Raw genomic sequence first — 23,114 nt, 5'->3', positions numbered from 1 at the left:
AAACAAAGAATGGTACTGACGTTTACAACAAATATTCTGTTTCTTATCAGTAAAACTATAAGACAATGGTAATCAAACAAGGTCTTTAGTTCAATGTTCACCATCATCCAAAGCTAGTAATTGGGGTTTACATATGCATGAACTAGTAAAAAAACTAAAAAGACCAGAAAAGAGATGGTTTACAATATCATTTATTCATAATTCATGCCAGAATCACCGTTGCACATAAAATACATTTCTTATTAAATAATTTCAAGTGTTTCAATATCTAAAAAAAAAAGAAAAATCCAGTTGGCAATACCCACTTGCCCTCTCAAAGAAGAAAAGGAGTTGTATTAAACAAAAATGCAATCCAAAATTTCACACAGTGAAATCTTGTACAAAGAAGAAAATAAAAAGGTATTACAACTACATCCACATTGGAGAAATATAATTCTAAACATTCCTTAATGGAGTATAATATACAAACATTTATTTTCTTATTCATGTAGAAGTTAAAGTGTACCTTAATTTAAGCAGTCTAATATGAGATAATATGGGAGAAATCATCAAAAGCAATTATATTTCCCAATGTTATGAATCATGGTAAAAAAAGACCACGAAACTCCCCATCTCACAAAAAAGTCAATACATGAGTGCAAGCAATGAGTATGTTGGAACAAATAGACAGAAATGAGGTGGACAGCACTGCCTTCGGACACATCAGAACAAACACAATCACTCAGTTCAAAACTACATCCTGCAGCTATAAGCTAAAACACTAAAGCCTGTATTTATGTGCACAACCCTTATGCTTTCCAAGTAACATTGTGACTTCTCAATATACTACTGAAATGCCCTCCTACGTATGTGTGTGCAATGTATCATTTTCCTTCAAGACCAGGGAACGTTCTGTACCATTAATCATTTATCAGTGTGGGAAAACACTGCAATCTTGGGTGTTTCAGGCACTAAGTGTCAAAATTCAAATTTCAACCATTCCTATTTCCTCATATATAAATCTTTGCAGTTTTACGACATGTTACACTAGATAGCACTACATTCTCATTTTAAGAGACCCTGAACGCATTCAACAATCACTCATTTTTATACTCACAGGAGTTCCAACGAACACGGAGGCTTTTCATTGGACGCTGATCATAAAAAAGACATACGTTGTTTTTAATTAAAAAGTCAGCACTGGGTGGGTGGATCCCACAGAAAAATGTCCAGATCATATTTAATTCCAAATAATATTTTCCATAAAGTTTTCACTTAAAGCATAATTTAATTATATAATAGCACATTGTCTTCCAATTCTCATTAATGTAATATGACATTTTATTATTGATACCAGAATGCAGTAACGAAAATCCTGTCCGGACGCATTTGTTCTCTCTTTAATTGAATTTCTTTCACACCGTAATAAGAATGTAATTTTTGCAATAAGGCAATGACAATGAGATTTTTGCATTACAGTATTGACAGATATTTTTTGCATTGCGGAAATGAATTAGATTTTTGCATTCAGTAATAAGAATTACATTTTTGCGTTACGGTAAAGTGGAGATTTTTGCTCTGCATTACAGTAATGAAAATTCGATTTTTACTTTACGATAACGAGAATAACATGTTTGTGTTACAGTAATGATAATACGATTTTTGCGTTATGGTAATGATAATTCGATTTTTGCATTACGGTAAATGTAAAATATTTTTTTAATTACAGTAATGAGAGGGGGTTGAAATATAACCTAGACATCACCTTGACAAGTTTCACTCATTTTGGTTCCCTTTTTAAATCGAAGGTGATCCCAATTGGCTCATTGGGAGATCATGTAAACAACAATAGGTTAAACTTCTTTGTACATTTTCAAATGGCTGACATCAAGTACATCATTTCAACACCACAGTAAATCAAGCCCTTCTTTGAGAGAGTAGTTCATATCTGCGATTCATTCAAGGAAACAGTCATTGGAAAAAACAGTCTTGCTTCAGTACAAAGGAACTGTCTACGCTTGTATGAAAATGTATCCTCACTTTCGATAACATTATGAATCATGAAATAAGCCATGGTACTCCCTCTTTCAATAAACAACACAAACTATGACAAAATACACAAATAAATAGACTGTCCTCGTTTTCCTGATCCATTCCAAACCTTAACACCAAAAAGATGGAACAATCACCATCACTCCATGAAACACGCTTAAATACTCAAGTTCGCTTGTATAAAGATACACAAAATGGCTACAAAAAAAACAAAACAATCAAATGACCTGGCAATAATTTCCTTTATCTCAGAAAGGATAGGCAGTACTCAGTTGGTGGCCTGAAAGCCTGCAGATTTGAAAAGATCATTTAATATAAATGCTGACTTAGAAGACTGAGAAGATCTGATTATTATTGAATATAATAAAGATGGTTTGGCTACATCTACACACCCAACACATTAATATTTGCAGATTTGTATAAAAGGCACAGTCTTGAAGTGTTGAAACTGTGGTCGAACAAAAATTACAGTCCAGAAGAAAGAGTAGGCAACAGGGCAAAGGCGTTTACACCCAAATATACTTAAACCAACCAAAGGTTTTCTTTTAAAATAAAACAGAGAATGTAGATGTTATAAAACAGGAACAAGATAGTCCTCCATAATCAGTAGATTGGCTCCACAGAAACAAAGCTTCCGGCTTTTCGCCTTTTCTTTTTAACTAATTTTCATTAAAGTCTACATTGTGAATCACAGATCAACAATTATCAAAACCAAATTGAAATCGAAATTGTTAAGTTGTAATCTTCCAATTTTGACGATTGCTTAAATGTCTAAAGCTCAGACCGAAGCCATAGTAACACTATCAAAAAGATAACTAAACAACGAAAATAAAACAATAGCAATCAACTCCAACTTAAGAGACGTTCCACCAAAATATGTGCTTTTAAAGAATCTGTAGGATGTCTTGTGAGACCATTTCATACTTGCAGAAACATTTTTAATACACTCCAAATTGACAGTGTTTTGTATCAAGTGATGAGATCTCACCACTAAGGAAGTGATCTGCGTGGAAGAATGTAAGTTTGAGATTTACAGCGAATAGTTTATATTTTGAATAATTTTACTGATGGATTTACAGTCGTGTTTTAATGCCATTGCATACAAAAATTTGTACCCGTAGTATTTGAGCCTGCCATTCACAAAATTCTACACATTTCCTACCCTTTGCCTGTTCATCTATTAAATATGTGTTGAGTTAAATTTTGATTAATGCTCATTTTAACCAAATGAGTGCCGTTCATAATACTTCCAACCTGATTGTTCACTTTACATGTGATTATATACTTAATTACGGACAAATGCTTGATTTTGTTCAACAAAGATTAACAGCTAAAGGGTATGTGTTCAACTTTATCATTAAACAACATCATCAATATTTCACACCCAACAACACACCATGTATAACCTATATTTCTGTCTGTCTGTGATGCACACTATAAAAAAAATAAAAACAAAGCTAAATATTTTAGCCTTGGGCAAACTTCCTTAAATAAACTGGAGTAACTTCAGAAAGCTCTTTCATTATGAAAATACAGATGGAGAACTGGCCGGTGGTGGAGTACAGAGCTCACGGACATCCATGTAATGAGAAAGCTCAATTTTTGCTGAGTTGGCGCAAAACAGAACCCAAATAACATACTAGTGGGGAAATATTCTGACCTCGCTTAGTGGTTTGGCTGTTTTGAAGATAAGACGTCCAACTATTTCCAGTCCAAACAGTCAAACATCCTGTCCTTTATCTTAAAGATTTTAGACCTGTCACAAGACTTCAATGTTCAGTGAAACAATTCACCCAGGAGCCATTCCCCCTCCACAGCCAGTATATGAATGAAAGTGAGGAGAACTGGTCGCTCATACTGCCTGTGATTCGATCAAACCAGCCCAATAAAACACTTCAAAGAAGTTAAATAGAACTGAGAATAGAGGAGTTTTGTGGCGGTTTTAAGAGGATCAAAGTCTTTTTTGGACTGAATATCAATATGCCACATCATTCAGAAATGAGTTACCTTTAAGAAACAGTGCATAAGAAATGTTCAAACATTTACGAATAAATCACCAGGCTTCCAGATTTTGGAATTTATGCTTGTTTTGAAGATTGTTATTCCACTGACAAAGTGAAGTTTGATATATTACATCGGCATTCTTAAAACAGAATGTATGTTTGTGTGTAGTCATAATGGTTTTTCTTTTCATCCACAGGATGAAAAATGCAACTATACCCACAATATAAAAACAAAAACTTTAAGTGGGGTACAAAAAGCGTTTAAGTTTGAGTTCCTCCCAACCAACCACAGACTCCACATCCATCTCTCTCTTTATATTTGCTCCATGCACAGAAAGAGTGACCTGGATTGGTATTTCAATTCATTAAAAAAAAAAAAAAAATATATTGCATCCCTGAGAACAATTGCAATGATTCTCCATCATAGCAGAAGATTATTAACGCCAGCTCAATCGAAGTCTCCAGGCAGTTGAGAGAACAGTGCAATACACTGAAAACAATATAAGGGCCCGATTGAGATCAGAAAATGGTTTGTGGGCACGAGCGGAATTAAGGTTCATTTAGTGAACCCTTGGGTTTACGAGCATTACTATTAAGTATTACAATGAACATTTACATCACGCTGTAAACAAAAGCTGGTGAACAAATGAAGCCCAATGGAAAAAACAACTATATACTGTATAGTTTTGACCCCCATCATGATGAAACTGATCACATGATAAAAAGTGTAACACTTTACCCTAGCCTGGCACAACGCGATAAAGCGACAAACGATAAAAGCTTTTTGGTTGAGTTTTTGTCCAAAACACCAACATTTTTCTATTTCTGCGGTGTTGTGCTAGGTTTCCTGTGTAATCTCATTGGTGCAAAATCTCGCTCCACATTACTGTGCATTAAACATCAATAACATTCGGATGTGTTCGACGCATGCGCATCAACTGTGTTAAGAGTATCACAAACCAGTCAAGTGCGCAAGGGCTGTCCAAATATCTACTGTGTCGATGACGACGTTTACTTTCCGTACGCTGTTTTTGAGATGTAGCGGCATGCAGAAAAACTTAGTATACTTTGGCCTCAATATAGATGAAAATTGCTTATAGATGCAAACTTGTGCCATGCCTGGTTAGTTACTGTTGGATGAATATGCAGCAGTTACTGTACATACTTTAAAAATTATTCTTATATTGATTTAAACACTGTAAACTATGTGACAGAATAAGTGTAAACGTGACTCCAAGCAAACTAAGCAATAGAGCAACTACCAAAAATGTAGCGCATATGACAAAAAACTCAAAAACCGAATTTCCTTTCAAAAACCAAAATGGTACACTTACCTAACGACAATTAAAACATTATTCCTGTCGAATTACTGTACACGTTGCCTGACAAATACTTAAGACTGAGGAGAAGGCAATAGAAGAAGGCTTGGCTCAGGGAAAAAGTGATTCACAGAGCAACAAAATTCAAATACTCAACAGCAGGTACTGTTGTAAACAGAGGGCAAGATTGTGCAAGTCTGTTTAGGCACATCCACAGTGAATCCTAATGGACTCAACCCATAATTGCCTGACAAGTGTTAAATGGTCATCTAGCCCTTATCTATTTAACAGAACAACACTCAAGAACAAATGAAACAGAATTAAGCAAATGAGTTGCGTGTTACATAACCAAAGCTTGGGGGGTGATGAGAGTACCCTGTAGGAGTGAACCTGGGATAGGGGAGCTGACTGGTGCCCAGGGCTCCATAGAGAGGGATGGTGTTAGTGGAAATGGAAGTTGAGGTAGAAAGAGTCGACTAAGAATGAACTCCGTTCTCCACCTGTTCCGAGGACAAACTGAGAGAGGATGTCTTGCTCGTCAATGAGGACATACTGCTGCTGATGAGACCACAGTCATGTGGCAAGACAATGGAGCCATTTGACCTTTCACTACAACCAGAGAAAGAGAGAGAATGTTAAATACCAAGACGGACATATTGAGTCATGTACGATCACTAAGGCTGGGCGATATAGGTATAATAGAGAAACCATCATTTCAACCAAATATAATTAAAATCTGTATTTACCTACATATATTTTTACCGAAACATTTAAATAGACTATAAATGCCACACGGGGACTTCAATGAACGTTTTAGAGTCATGATGCAAACGAATCATTGATTCATTGGAACAGATATTTTGAACCGATTCACCCAAATTAATCAAACTTGGCTACTGAAGTTTAAACAAGTGATACTTTTAAAACATGCTAATGCTGTTCAATCCAAACGTGCTTTTGCAGCCGTTTTTCAATTGTTTTTCTAGGGGTGTCAAACTCAGTTCCTGGATGGCCGCAGCCCTGCAGAGTTTCGTTCCAGCCCTGCTCCAAAATGCCTCCTTGTAATGTTCAAGCACTCCTGAAGACCTCGATTACCTGCTTCAGGCGTTTAATTAGGGTTTGAGCTAAACTCTACTGGACTGTGGCCCTCCATGAACCAAGTTTGACACCCCTGTGCTTGATGGTCGTCTTCAACCGTTGCTGCATGTCTCATGCAGGAGCACCATGTCTAGACGCTGTGTCAAGTTCAAAAGAACGTCAACTTTTTAAAAACAAGCCTCAAAACATCTGCATTCTGCTCTATTTGCTTACTTAACTGGGTCTAGCTCTTTTTGGCGCATGCGCGCATTCAGTCTTAATGGCCCTATACTCCAATTGAAATCACAAACATATCGCAGCCCTTGTAAATCAAAATTCATCCTAAATAGTGGAGGTAATTCATGCATGTCTGAAATCAAATCTTGACTTGTATTGAAAGACAGAGCTCTGTATTTAGGTTAAATAATTACATCTCACCTGCGAGTCAGTGGATGCTCGTCTCGTTGCAGAGCGCGTTCCTCTTGGCCGTTTCCGACTGAGACTAGCTTGTACTTGCCATCGTGGTTCTCCTAAAGATGAAATAAAATCAAGCCCGATCACAGGGATATAAATCACATGATGATTTTAACACTAGGTGCATTTCTGAAATCAGTCAGCATAAATATTAAATCAGCCACCGATGATTAATTAAAGGGATAGTTCACCCAAAAATGAATAATCCATCATCTTTTACAGTACATTTACTTTCAATTAACATTCTGCTTAACATCTCAATTTGTGCTCCACAGAAGAGGGAAAGTCATACAAGTTTGAAAGATCTGAACGTGAGTCTTAGAAAGGACTTTGCCTAAAATCTAATTTCAGCTCATGAATTATTTACAGGTAATGGAATATATTCAGGGCTGGACTGGGAAGAGAAATCGGGTGCAAAAGTTTCACTGTCCTTTTTGTGCATATCGCGGTGCCGTTTTGTGGTCTGTTCTGCATAACACGGCGGCTCTTTTTAGCTTATCTCGGCCCATTCGGAACCTTTCACGGCCCGCTCGGTTCTCCCGATGGCCAGGCCTCCCCTGATCAGCCCCAAAGTGCACCGCCACACTGAGAAAATGCCCGGTATGCAAGATTACCAGTCCAGCCCTGAATATATTAATTATGAATGATTAATATAACCTCTACAGATTGCAAGTCTCACTAACCATGGCCATCCCATGTGTCCTCATGCCGATCTCTCTCTCCACCTGGTCCAGTTCAAGACTCAGCTGTTCACTGGATAAACTCTGAGAGGACCAGTCCACTCGAGACGGCTGAGACATCACAGAGCTTGAGTTCTGCAGAGAGAGAGAGAGAAAGAGAGAGAGAGAGAGAGGCTGAATCATCACACTACCACTGACTAATGGAACGGTTAGCAAATGTTAAATTCTGTTATGTTCAACCGTTCACCTCATACAGTTAGAGTGCACTTTTAAGGCTTATTCATAACAAGTCCTAGGACTGCACAATTATTACAAAAATCATGATTGTCAAATTACAATATTTCCCTTAATACTGTAATTGTGATTATTTAGATTAATAGAATTTACATCTAAATATTTATTTTCTGTGGGGCATCTCCATGCAATATTCTTTATGTAGGCAACATGTCCAAAAGAATCATAGAGCTGTGTTCCTTAATTACTTCATTTGCATGAAAAACAAAAATTGTTATTCAAATTTTTATTTAATTATACACAGTGAGCAAATCAACGATTATAGAATACCAGGTTTTCCGTTACAGATATGCCGATAGTCTACGGTGATTTAAACCATTCTGATTTGTTATTGCATTCTTGCACTTTCAACACAATGGGACAAAAAAAACAACAAAAAAACATTGTGAATATAACATTGACGCAACAGAAGTAAACCTAAATGGAATGCTGTAATTTACACTTTTCACGATTAGTTGATTGCGGCAGCAGTTATTGTAATCTTTATTATTTTTTGATTAACTGTGCAGCCATAACATGTCCAAAATCTTGGGTATGAAAACATGCACAGGAAAGGTTTAAATGAAAACAATGCATCTCTATGCATTCCTTCAGATTTGTACCACAAAGATCCATTGTTTTATTCATTCAGAGTTCTATGTTGATTTTATAATATTTTAAATGTCAAACATCTCAATCAGGTCCTCTAACTTGTTAGGAGTTTTGGAATGAAAAAGTGTTTGGAAAGATTTTATTCCATCAAGCCCAAATCTTTACGATTATTTAATTTTTTTTCATTCTGATGCTATTTTTTTTTTTTTATTATTTGGATATTGAACAAATGATGCCGAATCCAATTAATGCTGAATCTTTTTTTAGACACTGAAGACAATATGACAATTGTTGGCAAACATGTTATACTTTTGTGTAAATTTAATTGGATCTGACGTGATGCTGTCTGAAGTGTTTACGTGGCCTAAGACGCAATCATCATAACGGAGAATCTCACCTCTAGACCACGGCTCTGTTGGCTGATCTGTTGGTTGACCTGTTGGAGCTCCATCCTCAGCTGTTCCCTCGCCTGCACAGCAGGGGACAAACTGGAACAGCAAAATGAGAAAGAAATACTCACCATTTGCTACTTAAGGACATGTAATTTATAGGATAAAACGTTAACTTAAACGATGAGTGGACTATAGACGGGGCAACATACCGTTCACTGAAGTGTCCCTGAGACGTTTGGTGCTGCTGGTAGGAGTCGCTGCTGAACCCTCTGTGGTTCCCATAGTTGTAGTCCGCTAAAATGACAAAGAGAAGATAACAACCATTCAAAACATTGAACTAATTTTCATTAGCAGCAATAGTTTTGCTTATTTTGTAATATATATGGCTACCAATAAAAGAGTTTGGTTAACACATTTTTAAATGTTTAAATCCATTCCGCAAAAATCCACAGATTTTGCCCAAACATCATTGCAGAAAATGCGGAAAAAGTCAGCAGATTCAATCTGGGCCTGCCCATTAGCAATGCTGCGGCAAAATGCGACTGGGAAGAATCGAGATTCAGAGTTTACGGTCATTGGAAATTGAAAGGCATCCTAGAAATGTCAGTTCAAGTGCAGTATATCAAGCTGTAGGTGCAGTTTACCAGCAGAAGCTGTATGTTTGGCAGAGTTTGGCAACGGTGGCATTGGACTGTCTGGCGGGTAGCCCGATTTAGAAGTGCGTGAGATGGCTCCAAAGCGGGACACGGTAGGCAGGGAGCCAAAGGGAATGATGGGGTCATCATCTTTGACATCTCTGCGTTGAAGCTCCAAGCCGTGCGCTCTTAGACCCTTACCTGCATTATGCTGGGGGAAAATCATAAAAAAATATTTTTACAATTTCGAATTAAGAGATGTTTCATTGCCACAAGAACTAAATGGAATACACTTTGATTCACTTTATTGTTCCGATATCACAGAAAATGTAATATAATCCAACCCATTACAATGAATGAGGCTGAGCCATCAACAAATTCACTGTTCCTCTAAATTATATTTATGGCCTTTGGTTTGTCAACAGTATTAGTACAAAGTAGACAGAATAAACAGATAACCTTTTGTACTGAAACACCTACTGTAAACACAGCACGTATTTGAGTGTGTGGGAGAAAATGAGACAAAATCTCTTTGTAATGTGAATCCTTTCTCTTAAAGTCCATCTTATTGATTTTATTCTTACTTTATTAAATCAATATTGACATAAAAGGTTGACCAAAAGTGGATTTTGCAGATACTGGTAACTAAAGTGGTGAGGAAAGCAGATAACATATTAATCGCCCGATAGTTCTTAAAATCGATTTATTGAATGTTGAAAAATTTCCTTAGTCTGTCCTTACTGTGAGATGCACAGACAAATGAGGCAGCAAGAGTCCTAAATGAGTAAAATCCCATATGCGTGTTTGTTGTGTAACCAAAATCCCAAAATACACCAGGGACTTTTATTTTTAAATATCTGTGCTTCCAGGAAACACAAACACACAAGGGAAACAAAACATGCACTCTTACAATCATCTATAATGTATTGCAATTAGAGCTCTCAAAATTAACACGTTGAAGCATTCGATTAATAAAAATTAAGTTTTTTTAAATCGCGATTAACACATTTACCGTTAATAAAGCAAAAATCAGCAGAAACACTGGAACATAGGCGGAGCCTTTGTGATGCGTGCACCTGTATTCACTACACTGACGCACACACCACAACACTCTGAGATCTGTGACAAAGATAGGACCTACTATTGCTATTTTTTTTTGTACAAAACAAGCCCAGATGGGACTTCAAGTAATTTGCAGCCTCTGTATGGCATAATAAATTACCACAGAAAAACATTAAATCTTAAAAGAACACTCTTTACGTCTTCATTTAAAAATGTTTACTTCTAAAGAAATGAATAGTAATTTGGAAACGTATGTATAACATCATGACCAGTTACATGAGATGATGACTCTAGTCATATCAGTAACCTTATAAAAGCTGTTTTATTCTACATGGAGAGGGTCCCCATATGGCGGCAGCCATGTTAGAATCACACAACCAGCTTAAAATAACTTGCTTAATCTCAGTAACTGCCCTGTTATTGGACACTTTCATTCACGGATTAAATTAATCCTGCTTTACTGTGCATGCTGAATTTCTACAATGGCATGTGTAACTGAAAACTACTGCGTTTAACTGATGCAGCAACCAGGTCACTAGGTGTCAGTGTAAGCCATACCTCGACATACTTAAAAAAAAAAAAAAAGTGCACCTTTAACTATCACAAAGACATTGTCTGCAGCGCATTTCATGTGGAGTTCAAAGCGCCACATGATGCTGACAGCCTTAATGAGAATCATGAATGCAGCTTCACCATTGCTGTAGCAAAGTGGAAAGCCACAGTATACTGGCTGAATATTATTGTGGATGATGAGACATTTCAGGCCCATTGCAATGAATATGCAATCTTTGTGGGGATTAGTTCTTTCAATTAGTCAACCTCTCACTTAGACTTTGGGAAATGTTTGATGTTACTTGAATTGACTTGGAAGGCTTTGTTTTGAAAATGTTAATGAAGCATTATATTGTTACATATTGTTTTTTAATTCTTTCCTAAAAGGAAATAAATGCATTTTGACAAGAATCATATAGAATAAAATTTCAGCACTTTCAAAATCTGCGATTAACTATGAAAATGTATGTGATTAATTGCGATTAAACATTTTAATCAGCTGACAGCACTAATTACAATAGATAGGACATATTGTCTTATGGGCTAATAAATACCGTAATTTCCGGACTATTGAGCGCACCTGAATATAAGCCGCACCCACTGATTTTTAAATAAAATATTATTTTGAACACAAATAAGCCGCACCTGTCTATAAGCCGCAGGTGCCTACCGGTACATTGAAACAAAGGAACTTTACTCAGGCTTTAACGAAACATGGTGTGGCAGCGGGGGCGTGGTCAAGCGCCCGTCCGGGAGAGAAAAGCGGTTAGGGCGCTTACACCTGCGCTAAATTATGTCTAACACCTGTGTCTAATTTCAGTAAGCATGGGGAGAGCGGCATAAAAAGGCAGCAGCCACAGAGCTGAGAGAGTGACACACGTCAGTCTAGTGTTGGCGCATAGAAGAATTGAGAAACTTTATAAAATTGATTGTAAACATTGCTGTGGCCATTAAAAGCCTTACCTGGAACGTCAAGTGCCCTGCTGAAAACTGTCACACTGGTGCCCGTGTGACAGTTTTCCCAAGAAGGACATGTGAAGCAGGGCACTTGAAATTAGACACCGGTGTTAGACATAATTTAGCGCAGGTGTAAGCGCCCTTACAGCTTTTCTCTCCCGGACAGGCGCTTGACCACGCCCCCGCTGCCACACACGGCTTGTAATAAAACATTTGCAGTAAACAGTAGCCTACCAATAAAGTAATTGGTCACTATCTTCCTCGTCCTGTGCACTGAAACCACTGAAGTCATCTCCTTCGGTGTCGGAGTTGAACAGCCTCAGATTTTGTCTTTTTGCACTGAGTCAATTCCTCACGCTGCTGTTTCCAACGTCTTATCATCGACTCATTAAGACCAAGCTCCCATGCAGCAGCCAGATCAATCGCCTTCAACTTGAAAGCTGCATCATATGCATTTCTCCGTGTCTTTGCAATGGTGAGGGTGACAAAATTACTACCGTAATCAGAATGATGGGAAGTTTGAGCGCGTTCGATTTAATCTAAACAGTAAACAAAAAAAGTTGTTTTGACCTTAACCCGTACGGCAATTTCAATTGGTCTAATGAAAGCTTCACGCCGCCAAAAAACTGAGCATGTCACAGAATTTTTTTTTACATTTTTTTTTAATATATATATAAAATTTGAAAGCGGGAAAAATCCATATATTAGCCGCGTCATTGTATAAGCCGCGAGGTTCAAAGCATGGGAAAAAAGTTGCGGCTTATAGTCCAGAAATTACGGTACTGTATTAGCAGTAATTAACAGTAGATCATCATTCATCAGTAGGAAAATATTTGCCCCCATCCTGATTTCTTCTGTTTTTGTGTATTGTTCATGCTAAAACTTAACACAAAAGGCACCCGAATAAAAAAGTTTTCAAATATATGTGTGTGTATATATATATATATTATACAGTACATTTTTTATTGAAGCAAAAAAGTTATCCAATACTTATATCACCCATATGAAAAACGAACTGCCTGTGAAAAACGTAATAGCTGGTTGTGCCACCTTTGGCAGCAACAACTGCAACTAAACGCTTCCAATAGCTGGAGATCAGTCTTTCACAATGCTGTGGTTAAATTTTGGCCCACTCTTCTTAGCAGAACTTCTTGAGTTCAGCCACATTGGAGGGTTTTCAAGCATGAATTGCCCGTTTAAGGTCCTGCCACAGCATCTCATTCGGGTTCAAGTCAGGACTTTGTCTAGGCCACTCCAAAACTTAAATGTAGCTTCTTTTGAGCCATTCAGAGGTAGACTTACTCCTATGCTTTGTATCATCGTCTTGCTGCATAATCCAGCTGTGCTTGATCTTCAACTCATGGACTGATGACCGGATGTTCTCCTTTAGGATTTTCTGGTAGAGAGTAGAATTCATGTTTGCCTCAATTACTGGAAGTCACCCTGGCCCTGAAGCAGCAAAGCATCCCTACACCATTACACTACCACCACCAAGCCTGACTGTAGATATGGTGCTCTTTTTGTGGAATTCTGTGTTTGATTTATGCCAGATGTAACGGGACCCCTGTCCTACAAACAGTTCCACATTCGACTCATCAGTCCAAAGAACATTCTCCCAAATCATCCAGGTGTTTTGGCAAAATTCAGATGAGCCTTAAATGTTCTTCTGGGTTAGCAGTGGTTTTCGCCAAGCCACTCTTCCAAGGATGCCATTTTAGGCCAGTGTCTTTCTGATAGTGGAGTCATGAACAGTGACCTTTATTGATGCGACTGAGGCCTGCAGTTCTTAGATGTTGTGCTTGGCTATTTTGTGACTTCCTTGATGAGTCATCCCTGTGCTCTTGGAGACATTTTTGAAGCTCATCCACTTCTGGGAAGGTTCACTACTGTGCCAAATTCTCCATTTGGAATCCTAGAACTTTTGAAATAGCTTTGTAACCCTTCCTAGACTGATGTATTTTTCCTCATAATTTCTGGAATTTCTTTCGACCTTGGCATAGTGTGCTACTGGGTGAGACTTTTTAGCCAACTTCATGCTGCTGAAAAGGTTCTATTTAGGTGTTGATTTGATTGAACAGGGCTGGCAGTAATCAGGGCTGGGTGTGCCTAGTCCAGCTGAACCCCATTATGGATGCAGTTTCATAGATTTGGGGGTTTAGTAACTAAGGGCAAATAACTTTTCACACAGGCCCAGTTGGTATTGGATAACTTTTTTGCTTCAATAAAAAACAAATTTTATGAAGGAAATGTGAGTGGTCCTTGCCCATGCAAAACCTGCTGCCACAATGCTAGGGTTTTGTAGGTAGTTGCCAGGGAATTGCCATGCAGTTGTTAAGGACTTTGAGTGGATTTATTGCATTGCTATGCAGTGGCTCAGGTACCTTTTCTTTAATGTATGTAAATGCATTGGCACCCGCCAAGTGAAAGTCAGAATCTAATAGCATAGAAAGTCAACAAAAAGCAGAAAATATCAAGTTTACGAACTGCCTTAGAACAGCCAAACCAACACTCTGTTTACCTATAAACAGGGAGATCATGAACTTACTTCAATGACGTTTATGCCTTCTTTGGACTTCATATCCTTGCTTCCAATGTAGGAACCAAAGGTGTCACATGACCAAGGCGAATATGAAGCGGTGTAGTCCGTCTCCCGGATATGTCCGAAACCATGGGAGTTCTTCTCCATGTACTGCAAATATTACAAACATAGCCCATTTATTAGTGCCGGTAATGTTACCAAAACTATACCATACCTTTTAGATTATAGAAATATACTTCTTTTAACTTACATGGCTTTGTCCCCTCATTTCCTGAGGGTAGTTGGGGTTGTACAAGTGCGAGAGGGAGGATGAGGACCCAAAAGTTGGAGGCGAGACAACAGTTCTCTCCTCCAGCTGGGCCATGATCTCTTGTCTGCGGCGGTGCAGGGAGTCCAGGGACGGCTGTGCTCGAGTGTAGGCATTCTAGGGAATGAACAGCGGCACATTATCAGGTTGTGTCTTCTTTGAGGTTGAGACAGACTTCTTGTAGAACTATATTCTTAAAAATTTAAGTAAATTATGACAGTACATTCATTTTTGTTTGAACTATCACTTTCACGAAATCTGAATCTTACCCTGTGGTAATTCCTGATCTGACTAGATTGGTTATAGTTCTCTGTGTCGTATCTCTCCTGAGCTGATTCTGGAAGGTATGATGAAGCAGAACTTTGGGGCTGTAGGGGTGGGGGGACATCCAGAGGTGCTGGACTCCTCCTTACTAGCTCCTCTCGTGGGGGAAAAGCTTGTGAGTGCGGGTGGCCTGAGTAAGCAGGGTGACGACGACCATCATGGTGTGAAGGATATCCATAATGGGTACTGGAGGATGGGTTGGCGTACTGGCGCTCTGAGGTATAGGAGTTGGTGTAAGAGTCCTGATATGGTGGCATGCCTGGCTCTGGAGGTGGAACGGGGTGGCGGCTGTAGCGTTGGTGGCCATGGTGATGGGGGTAAGGATTACCTGTTGAAATAAGGGGAAATAAATACTTTTTTTAAACAATGTACAAAACGTAATGTGCTTTGTTGATTCAAAACACAATGTTAGTTTTAGTACCTGCAGCATACTGAGAGGATTCATATTGGGCGGACGGGGGTGGTGCTCTTGTCTCCGTGTAGTAAAGCTCAGACTGATGAGGTGGATACATGTGGGGAACTCTAGGCCCTGCAGACATGTGCCTCTGTCCGTATACGCTATCGCTTGCCATCCTAGAGTGGGAGTTCATGGGCATCCCTGTTTTTGGGACAAGGTCCAATCTGCAAATCAAGAGAGAAATAAACATTTCTGTGCTTACTAAATAGTTAAAAGCACACTGTTTTCAGGCATTTTCGTATAATGAATAAACATACTGACTGATAATGAATACTATAATATATACCACTACTATGGTACTCTATATAAGTTACATATATACAGTACAATATCATAGTAGTAGTAGAGTGTATATAGTTTATATGCAAATATTTACAGTTAATTGAAAACGGTCCAAAAAAAAACAAAACTCACGAATCTGGAGGAGAGCCGGGTGCACTAAGGCTCCCTGAGTCCATCTTTCCTGTCTTGAGGGATGGGTCGAAAGATGGTTTTGAGCCTCTTGAAACCAGGTGGGTCAGAGTGGATCCAGGGCCTGCTGGTAGGATGCCGTTGGTGATGGGGGTGGGCTTGCATGAGAGTACCTCCATGGATAGGCCTTCCTCAAGCAACAAACCTGCACCTAGGTCCATCTCATTCAGGTGCGTCAGGGACTGGCTGAGTTGATGACGCATTCCCAAACGTTTATTCATCTTACGGTACCTGCCATCAGACAAGAGAAGGTGAGACTTAAGGTAATGCCGAATGTTAGTTTATGAGCACATTTGTGTTTTAACAAGTTTTGCACTAGTATGTTTGGCAGCACTTTACAAAAAGGTTTTATTCGTTATTACTCAGCTACATTAGTAAACATGACTTATCAATGAACAACACTTTTAGAGCATTTATTAATATTGGTTCATGCATTATAGACTAACATGACCTAAAAATGAACAACTGGGTTTTATAGTTTTGTGCAAGTTTGTATTCAAATACATTTTGTGCTAGTTTGTATACTGAATCGTTTTGGGCTAGTTTGTATACTAAATCAGTTTTGGGCTAGTTTGTATACTGAATCGTTTTGGGCTAGTTTGTATACTAAATCGTTTTGGGCTAGTTTGTATACTGAATCGTTTTGGGCTAGTTTGTATACTGAATCGTTTTGGGCTAGTTTGTATACTGAATCGTTTTGGGCTAGTTTGTATACTGAATCGTTTTGGGCTAGTTTGTATACTGAATCGTTTTGTGCTAGTTTTGTATTCTAAATCGTTTTGGGCTAGCTTGTATACTAAATCGTTTTGGGCTAGTTTGTATACTGAATCGTTTTGGGCTAGTTTGTATACTGAATCGTTTTGGGCTAGTTTTGTATTCTAAATCGTTTTGGGCTAGCTTGTATACTAAATAGTTTTGGGCTAGTTTGTATACTAAATAGTTTTGGGCTAGTTTGTATACTAAATAGTTTTGTGCTAGTTTGTATACTAAATAGTTTTGTGCTAGTTTGTTTTCTAAGTAGTGTTGGGCTAGTTTGTATACTAAATAGTTTTGTGCTAGTTTGTTTTCTAAGTAGTGTTGGGCTAGCTTGTATACTAAATAGTTTTGGGCTAGCTTGTATACTAAATAGTTTTGGGCTAGTTTGTATACTAAATAGTTTTGGGCTAGTTTGTATACTAAATAGTTTTGTGCTAGTTTGTTTTCTAAGTAGTGTTGGGCTAGTTTGTATACTAAATAGTTTTGTGCTAGTTTGTATTCTAAATAGTTTTGTGCTAGTTTGTATACTAAATCGTTTTGGGCTAGTTTGTATACTGAATCGTTTTGGGCTAGTTTGTATACTGAATCGTTTTGTGCTAGTTTGTATTCTAAATTGTTTTGGGCTAGCTTGTATACTGAATCGTTTTGGGCTAGTTTGTATACTGAATCGTTTTGGGCTAGTTTGTATACTGAATCGTTTTGGGCTAGCTTGTATACTAAATAGTTTTGGGCTAGCTTGTATACTAAATAGTTTTGGGCTAGTTTGTATACTAAATAGTTTTGGGCTAGTTTGTATACTAAATAGTTTTGTGCTAGTTTGTATTCTAAGTAGTGTTGGGCTAGTTTGTATACTAAATAGTTTTGTGCTAGTTTGTATTCTAAGTAGTGTTGGTCTAGTTTGTATACTAAATAGTTTTGTGCTTGTTTGTGTTTTAACTAGTTTGGCACTTGTTAGTTTTAACTAGTTTAGTACTAGTTTTTATATAGTATAGTTTTGCGCTAGTTTGTATGTTAACTAGTTTTGCTCTAGTTTGTATACTAAATCGTTTTGTGCTAGTTTGTATACTAAATCGCTTTGTGCTAGTTTGTATACCAAATCGTTTTGGGCTAGTTTGTATACTAAATCGTTTTGGGCTAGTTTGTATACTAAATCGTTTTGGGCTAGCTTGTATACTAAATCCTTTTGGGCTAGCTTGTATACTAAATCCTTTTGGGCTAGCTTGTATACTAAATCGTTTTGTGCTAGTTTGTATTCTAAGTAGCATTGGGCTAGTTTGTATACTAAATAGTTTTGGGCTAGTTTGTATTCTAAGTAGTTTTGGGCTAGTTTGTATCCTAAGTAGTTTTGGGCTAGTTTGTATACTAAATAGTTTTGGGCTAGTTTGTATACTAAATAGTTTTGGGCTAGTTTGTATACTAAATAGTTTTGTGCTTGTTTGTGTTTTAACTAGTTTGGCACTTGTTAGTTTTAACTAGTTTAGTACTAGTTTTTATATAGTATAGTTTTGCGCTAGTTTGTATGTTAACTTGTTTTGCGCTAGTTTGTATTTTAACTAGTTTTGCGCTAGTTTGTATTTTAACTGGTTTTGCGCTAGTTTATATTTTAACTAGTTTGACACTAGTCTGTTTTAACTAGTTTATACTATATTTAAACTAGTTTTGCGTTAGTTTGTTTTTTAACTAGTTTTGCGCTAGTTTATATTTTAAATAGTTTTCGCTAGTTTGTGTGCTAGTTTTAGTTAAAAACATTGATTACTTTTCCAGTTCTTCCTGAGAGTGGGCAAAGGTGCAACTTGCTCCCCGAGGGCAGCCTCCTTTCTGTTTCATGTCCCGGCACATGTAGGTCTTGAATTTGCTGTGCTGGGGTGGCTGTGGAGATATGATGAATATGCTTGCTCACATTTCTGTGGGAGTTATTTAAGTTTGTGATCTGTGTGGCTCTGACCGAGGCAAAGTGGTAACTGACCTGCTGCTGGTCACCTCCCTTCTTGCTGTGGTTCTGGATGAAATCCACCAGGCCGTGCACCACTGTCTGCACTGCTTCCAACCCTTTGGCTAGCTGCTCCCATGTGGGTGCAGGGGCATCTATTAGTACAAAAAGAGGCACAAAAATTCTGAAATTTAAGCTTATAAATTAAAACAGTGTACATAAAACTACTATAAAATACATGAAACATTATATACATATCATATTTGTCAATATATATTAAAATACATAGTTAAAATTTTTTTGGCCTTTATTGGTAGATTATTATTTTTATAATATATATATATATATATATATATATATATATATATATATATATATATATATATAACACATATTAATTGACCACTCCAAACAGTTTAAGTAATTGTGCTGTAAATGAGAGAGAACTTGATTGTATAAACATTGTATAAAGGTATGAATACATGACTATGTGTGTGTGTTTATGACGAAGCAAGTAGGTGGACCTGGGCTGGGGTCAATATCGGCCAGCAGTTCCAAATGGGGTCTGAGCCGGTTGAGATTGGCTGGATCTCCAGTTCTCTGTAGGGCAATGGTGAGTTCCTGTACGCTCTGAGCAAACGATGCTGGTGTCTGCAACTAACACACACATATCCACATTAACTCATACTTCACATACCAGCATGACAAATTCAACAATTATCAGTATGTTTCATTTTCAATAAACCCTGCAGCATATTTTCTCTATACAGGGAGGAGTGTGTGGATAATATAAACACGTAAGAGCTGAACCACCTTAAACTATGGCGCCACCTAGTGAAATCTTAAAATAATATCCAGAGAACAATCGAAGCACAATCAGTCTGAATAATTTAAGCTATAATAACCAAAAACATCTCAAATCTTCTGTTGTTTTACAGTTTCTTACATAGATACATTTCTTCTTAAATTTAGTAACCTTAAATGACAAATCCATAACAGTACTTAAATACATTATTTAATTAACTTTAAAAGTTCTACTGATGGTATAAAGATGTAGAAATGAACAAGCACAGCTGATGACAGGAATGAGCTTTAGTGCTCCTCAATGCGTATGCAGTATTTAATATACTATAGAGTATGTGTACCTAGTTCAGCACCAATCTTTCACACATCAGACTGAAAAAAGTCTCACGGAATAGGCGTGAACAAATGTAAAAATATGGGTGGTTACGGGAAAGGCAAGAGGGAGGACAGGAGGGAGTCTACTTCTAAAAAATCCTTACAACAGAGACAGCTGAACATAATATTACGAGTGGAGATGAAAAAAAAAAAAGAGTTTTGGGGCACTTTGTGGTCCAGTATTGACTGTGGTCCATTCTGAGGAGTGATTTCGATCTTGTCCTACATTTACATTTATTCATTTAGCATACGCTTTTATCCAAAGCGACTTACAAAATGAGATATCCTGCCCATTATCAGACACACTGAGATGAAATGATGGAATCAGCACTCCGTCTAACAACTTCTCATAAACAGCATGTTTGGAGCACGAGTTGCAGAACTGCAGCCAACAAATGCACACACCAGTCTGGTTATGGACGGTGATCCATTCTGACAAGTGATTTCGATCTTATCACACTGTTAGTGTAAAAGTCCATTCTGTGACTGCTGTCGAAGACTCAGCCCTTCCCGAAACAGTCGTAACATCCATGAGTCCGCTGTAATGTGAGCTCATGCATGAGGCAGAGCTGGACTGGATGGAAGAGTTCCATATCATGAACATTGTGGAGGAACGCTCATAATATACCTCATACGCATTTAATTAATTTTTGTTGCTTCAACTTTCGTTTTTTTAACCAGAAGAACGAAATGGCTTAATAAATATGAAAAAATAACCACTTTCCCCTTACCAATAAACACGAGTGCTATCATTATTTACAATGATGTGCAACCTGTACATATCCGTTTACATCAGCAACATTTTTTGGGGGGGTTTCATGACCTGTTAAATCAGTGAGAAAAAAAAAAATGCAATAACTAATAATTTCAGCGTCTATACCTTGTCTATAATGGACTGCATGTGGGATTTGTGGGACTGGTCCCCATACAGTAGAGAGGACCACTGGTCGGGGGCAATTCGCAGCCCACCCTCCATAGCAATCTGAACGATCTGAGAGTCGTGTTCCCTCCGAAGAGCCTCATATGTGCGAAACTCCTCCTTCAATTGCATCAAGGAGGAATCCTCGTCACGTTTGGTGACCTGACATGAAAAAAAAAAAGTATACACTTAAGATATGAAGATATACTGTATTATTACCACTATAAATTTCAAAGAAATCTGCAACAAAGCATCAACAATGTAAAGGAAAAGCATATGCACCTTGAAGCAGGAAGCCCTGTAGAGGAGCTGCACCACGTGTCCAATGCTGGTTTTTGAGGCCTGAGGGAAACGGGGTTCGAGTCTTTGGACCACAAACAGGACCAGAACCTTCCGTGAGAGGGCAGAACCATCTTCCAGAGCAAGCAAGACTAGTTTCAATGCCTCTTCCTGCATGGCTATAGAACGCAAAGAAAAACATCAACATTGATTAGCACCCACATAAAGAATCGGCTTTTGAATACAATTTCATAAAGTAGGTAAAACAACGGCACTTACCAGGGCCGAGAAACTGGCAGCCCCTGGCCCTGACGGCGGCCCACAGGTTGGAGGAGAGCTGCTGCGGGTTTTGATGCTGAAGGATGAGCTCAGTCACTGTACGTTCACCCAGAGATCGGGCCGCCCGCATGGCCCTGATGCGGCCCTCTTCCTCCACCAGCTGGCAGTGCACCAGAGTCACCAGCTTCCTTTGCATGGGTCTGCTGAGCATGCACTGAGCGGCATCATTCAGCCCTGCACCTGCACGGACCAAGATGAACAACAAACAAGCACTAACAGTGAGCTTCTGTGTAAAGGACTGTCTTGGATTTTTTTCGCACTGAAAATTACTGACATGCCATGAATATTCCTTAATGGTGTTTGTTGAAACCATATGTGCTAGTTTTCCTGATGCAGATTACATACCTCAGATTGAAGTCAACACAGAATTCCAGTTAACAGATTTTTTTTGTTCGTAACTATGCTTAATTTGTTACTGTGGCGCCACTGTTCAAACTGTAACATAGTACTACATTTTACAGCTACTAGTTGAACTTAACAATTGGTAAAAATCTACATACAATAGAAATGACTGAATTTCAAAAGAACCTGAAACCATTTACACATAAATAAGACTTGAGATTATTTTTACTGCCTACTAATTTCATTTCTGTTCATTTGTGTTTTGTTTAAACACTAAGTCACTTGGTCAATGCTTAATGAATTAAGCATTAACATAGTTATTGGTTAAGAAAAATGCAGAGACCTCTGGTATTGCTGAGGGGTTTGAGATAGAGGGCCAGGTCCTCCACACATGTGCGAGACTCCTCATAGTGCTTGATGTCCTCTGCAGCTGTCAGTAATGTGACAGGCTGAGGAGTGGAAACCTGTGGGAGAAAAGATAACAGTATTTAACGTTCCATTATAAAGATTATTGTACACCTAAAGATAGTTCTCATAAACTAACGAAAGTCCTTGTACACCTATAGCTAGCTTTTATACATCTAAAGATAATTCCCATACACCTAAAGATAGTTCCCTGTAGGGATGAGCATGAGTGAATGAGTAATGGAGTACTTGCTCTGCACCAGCTACTCGACTAATAAAACACTACTCGAATATTGCAAATTAATTTCCCTTTGTGCATTTGCCTGCCGTGGGCAGCCCTGAAATACACTGTTTAACCTCTGAATCTCTCACCAGATCCAGCAGTTACAATTGAGTCCACTGGCAGGCGCTGCAGCTGTGCCACTGAGGTGTTGGGTGAGAGAAGAAGAAATCAGTATTGGTTTCTATGTAAGCTCCAGTTGAGCGCAAATACTGAATTTTTGCTGTTATTTCGTAAATAATTTTCGTTCCATTTTTAAGAATGCGTATATTTCATTCAATTGTTTTCCCAAAAGAAAAGCATAGGTATCTTATTTTGAAACTGTTCTTGGTTACATTTATGGATAAAACTAAATATACATTTCACGTAAGTGTCATATGTGGATATTTTGAACATGCATTTTAATTTACGAGTAATCAGGTACTAATTTATTGTGGGTTTGAGTATGTGATTACAAATTACACCAAAATGCCCATGACTACTTCCTGGAAACCTAAAGATAATACTTGTAAACCGAAAG

General features: G+C 38.0%; 1 protein-coding gene across 1 annotated transcript in view; it reads right to left on the bottom strand.

Annotated features, from left to right (window-relative positions):
• Nucleotides 1–181: 181 nt before the first annotated feature.
• Nucleotides 182–23,114, bottom strand: part of rc3h1a (ring finger and CCCH-type domains 1a) — a 29,950-nt gene continuing 7,017 nt past the window's right edge. The window contains exons 3-20 of the mRNA XM_052121923.1: nt 22,253–22,373; nt 21,508–21,747; nt 21,232–21,407; nt 20,911–21,111; nt 19,376–19,508; nt 18,888–19,006; nt 18,678–18,790; nt 16,109–16,396; nt 15,659–15,858; nt 15,183–15,565; nt 14,857–15,030; nt 14,613–14,756; nt 9,506–9,707; nt 9,071–9,155; nt 8,867–8,957; nt 7,588–7,719; nt 6,869–6,960; nt 182–5,962 (exon numbers count right to left, since the gene is read on the bottom strand). Coding sequence (XP_051977883.1) covers nt 5,830–5,962; nt 6,869–6,960; nt 7,588–7,719; nt 8,867–8,957; nt 9,071–9,155; nt 9,506–9,707; nt 14,613–14,756; nt 14,857–15,030; nt 15,183–15,565; nt 15,659–15,858; nt 16,109–16,396; nt 18,678–18,790; nt 18,888–19,006; nt 19,376–19,508; nt 20,911–21,111; nt 21,232–21,407; nt 21,508–21,747; nt 22,253–22,373 — 3,027 coding nt within the window. The 3' untranslated portion in view covers nt 182–5,829. The remainder of the gene's footprint in view (nt 5,963–6,868; nt 6,961–7,587; nt 7,720–8,866; nt 8,958–9,070; nt 9,156–9,505; nt 9,708–14,612; nt 14,757–14,856; nt 15,031–15,182; nt 15,566–15,658; nt 15,859–16,108; nt 16,397–18,677; nt 18,791–18,887; nt 19,007–19,375; nt 19,509–20,910; nt 21,112–21,231; nt 21,408–21,507; nt 21,748–22,252; nt 22,374–23,114) is intronic.

This window comes from Xyrauchen texanus, chromosome 48 (genome assembly GCF_025860055.1).
Source record: "Xyrauchen texanus isolate HMW12.3.18 chromosome 48, RBS_HiC_50CHRs, whole genome shotgun sequence".
Classification (NCBI taxonomy): domain Eukaryota; kingdom Metazoa; phylum Chordata; class Actinopteri; order Cypriniformes; family Catostomidae; genus Xyrauchen; species Xyrauchen texanus.
Note: the sequence above shows the minus strand (reverse complement) of the source record. Positions and strands in the feature narration are given on the sequence as shown.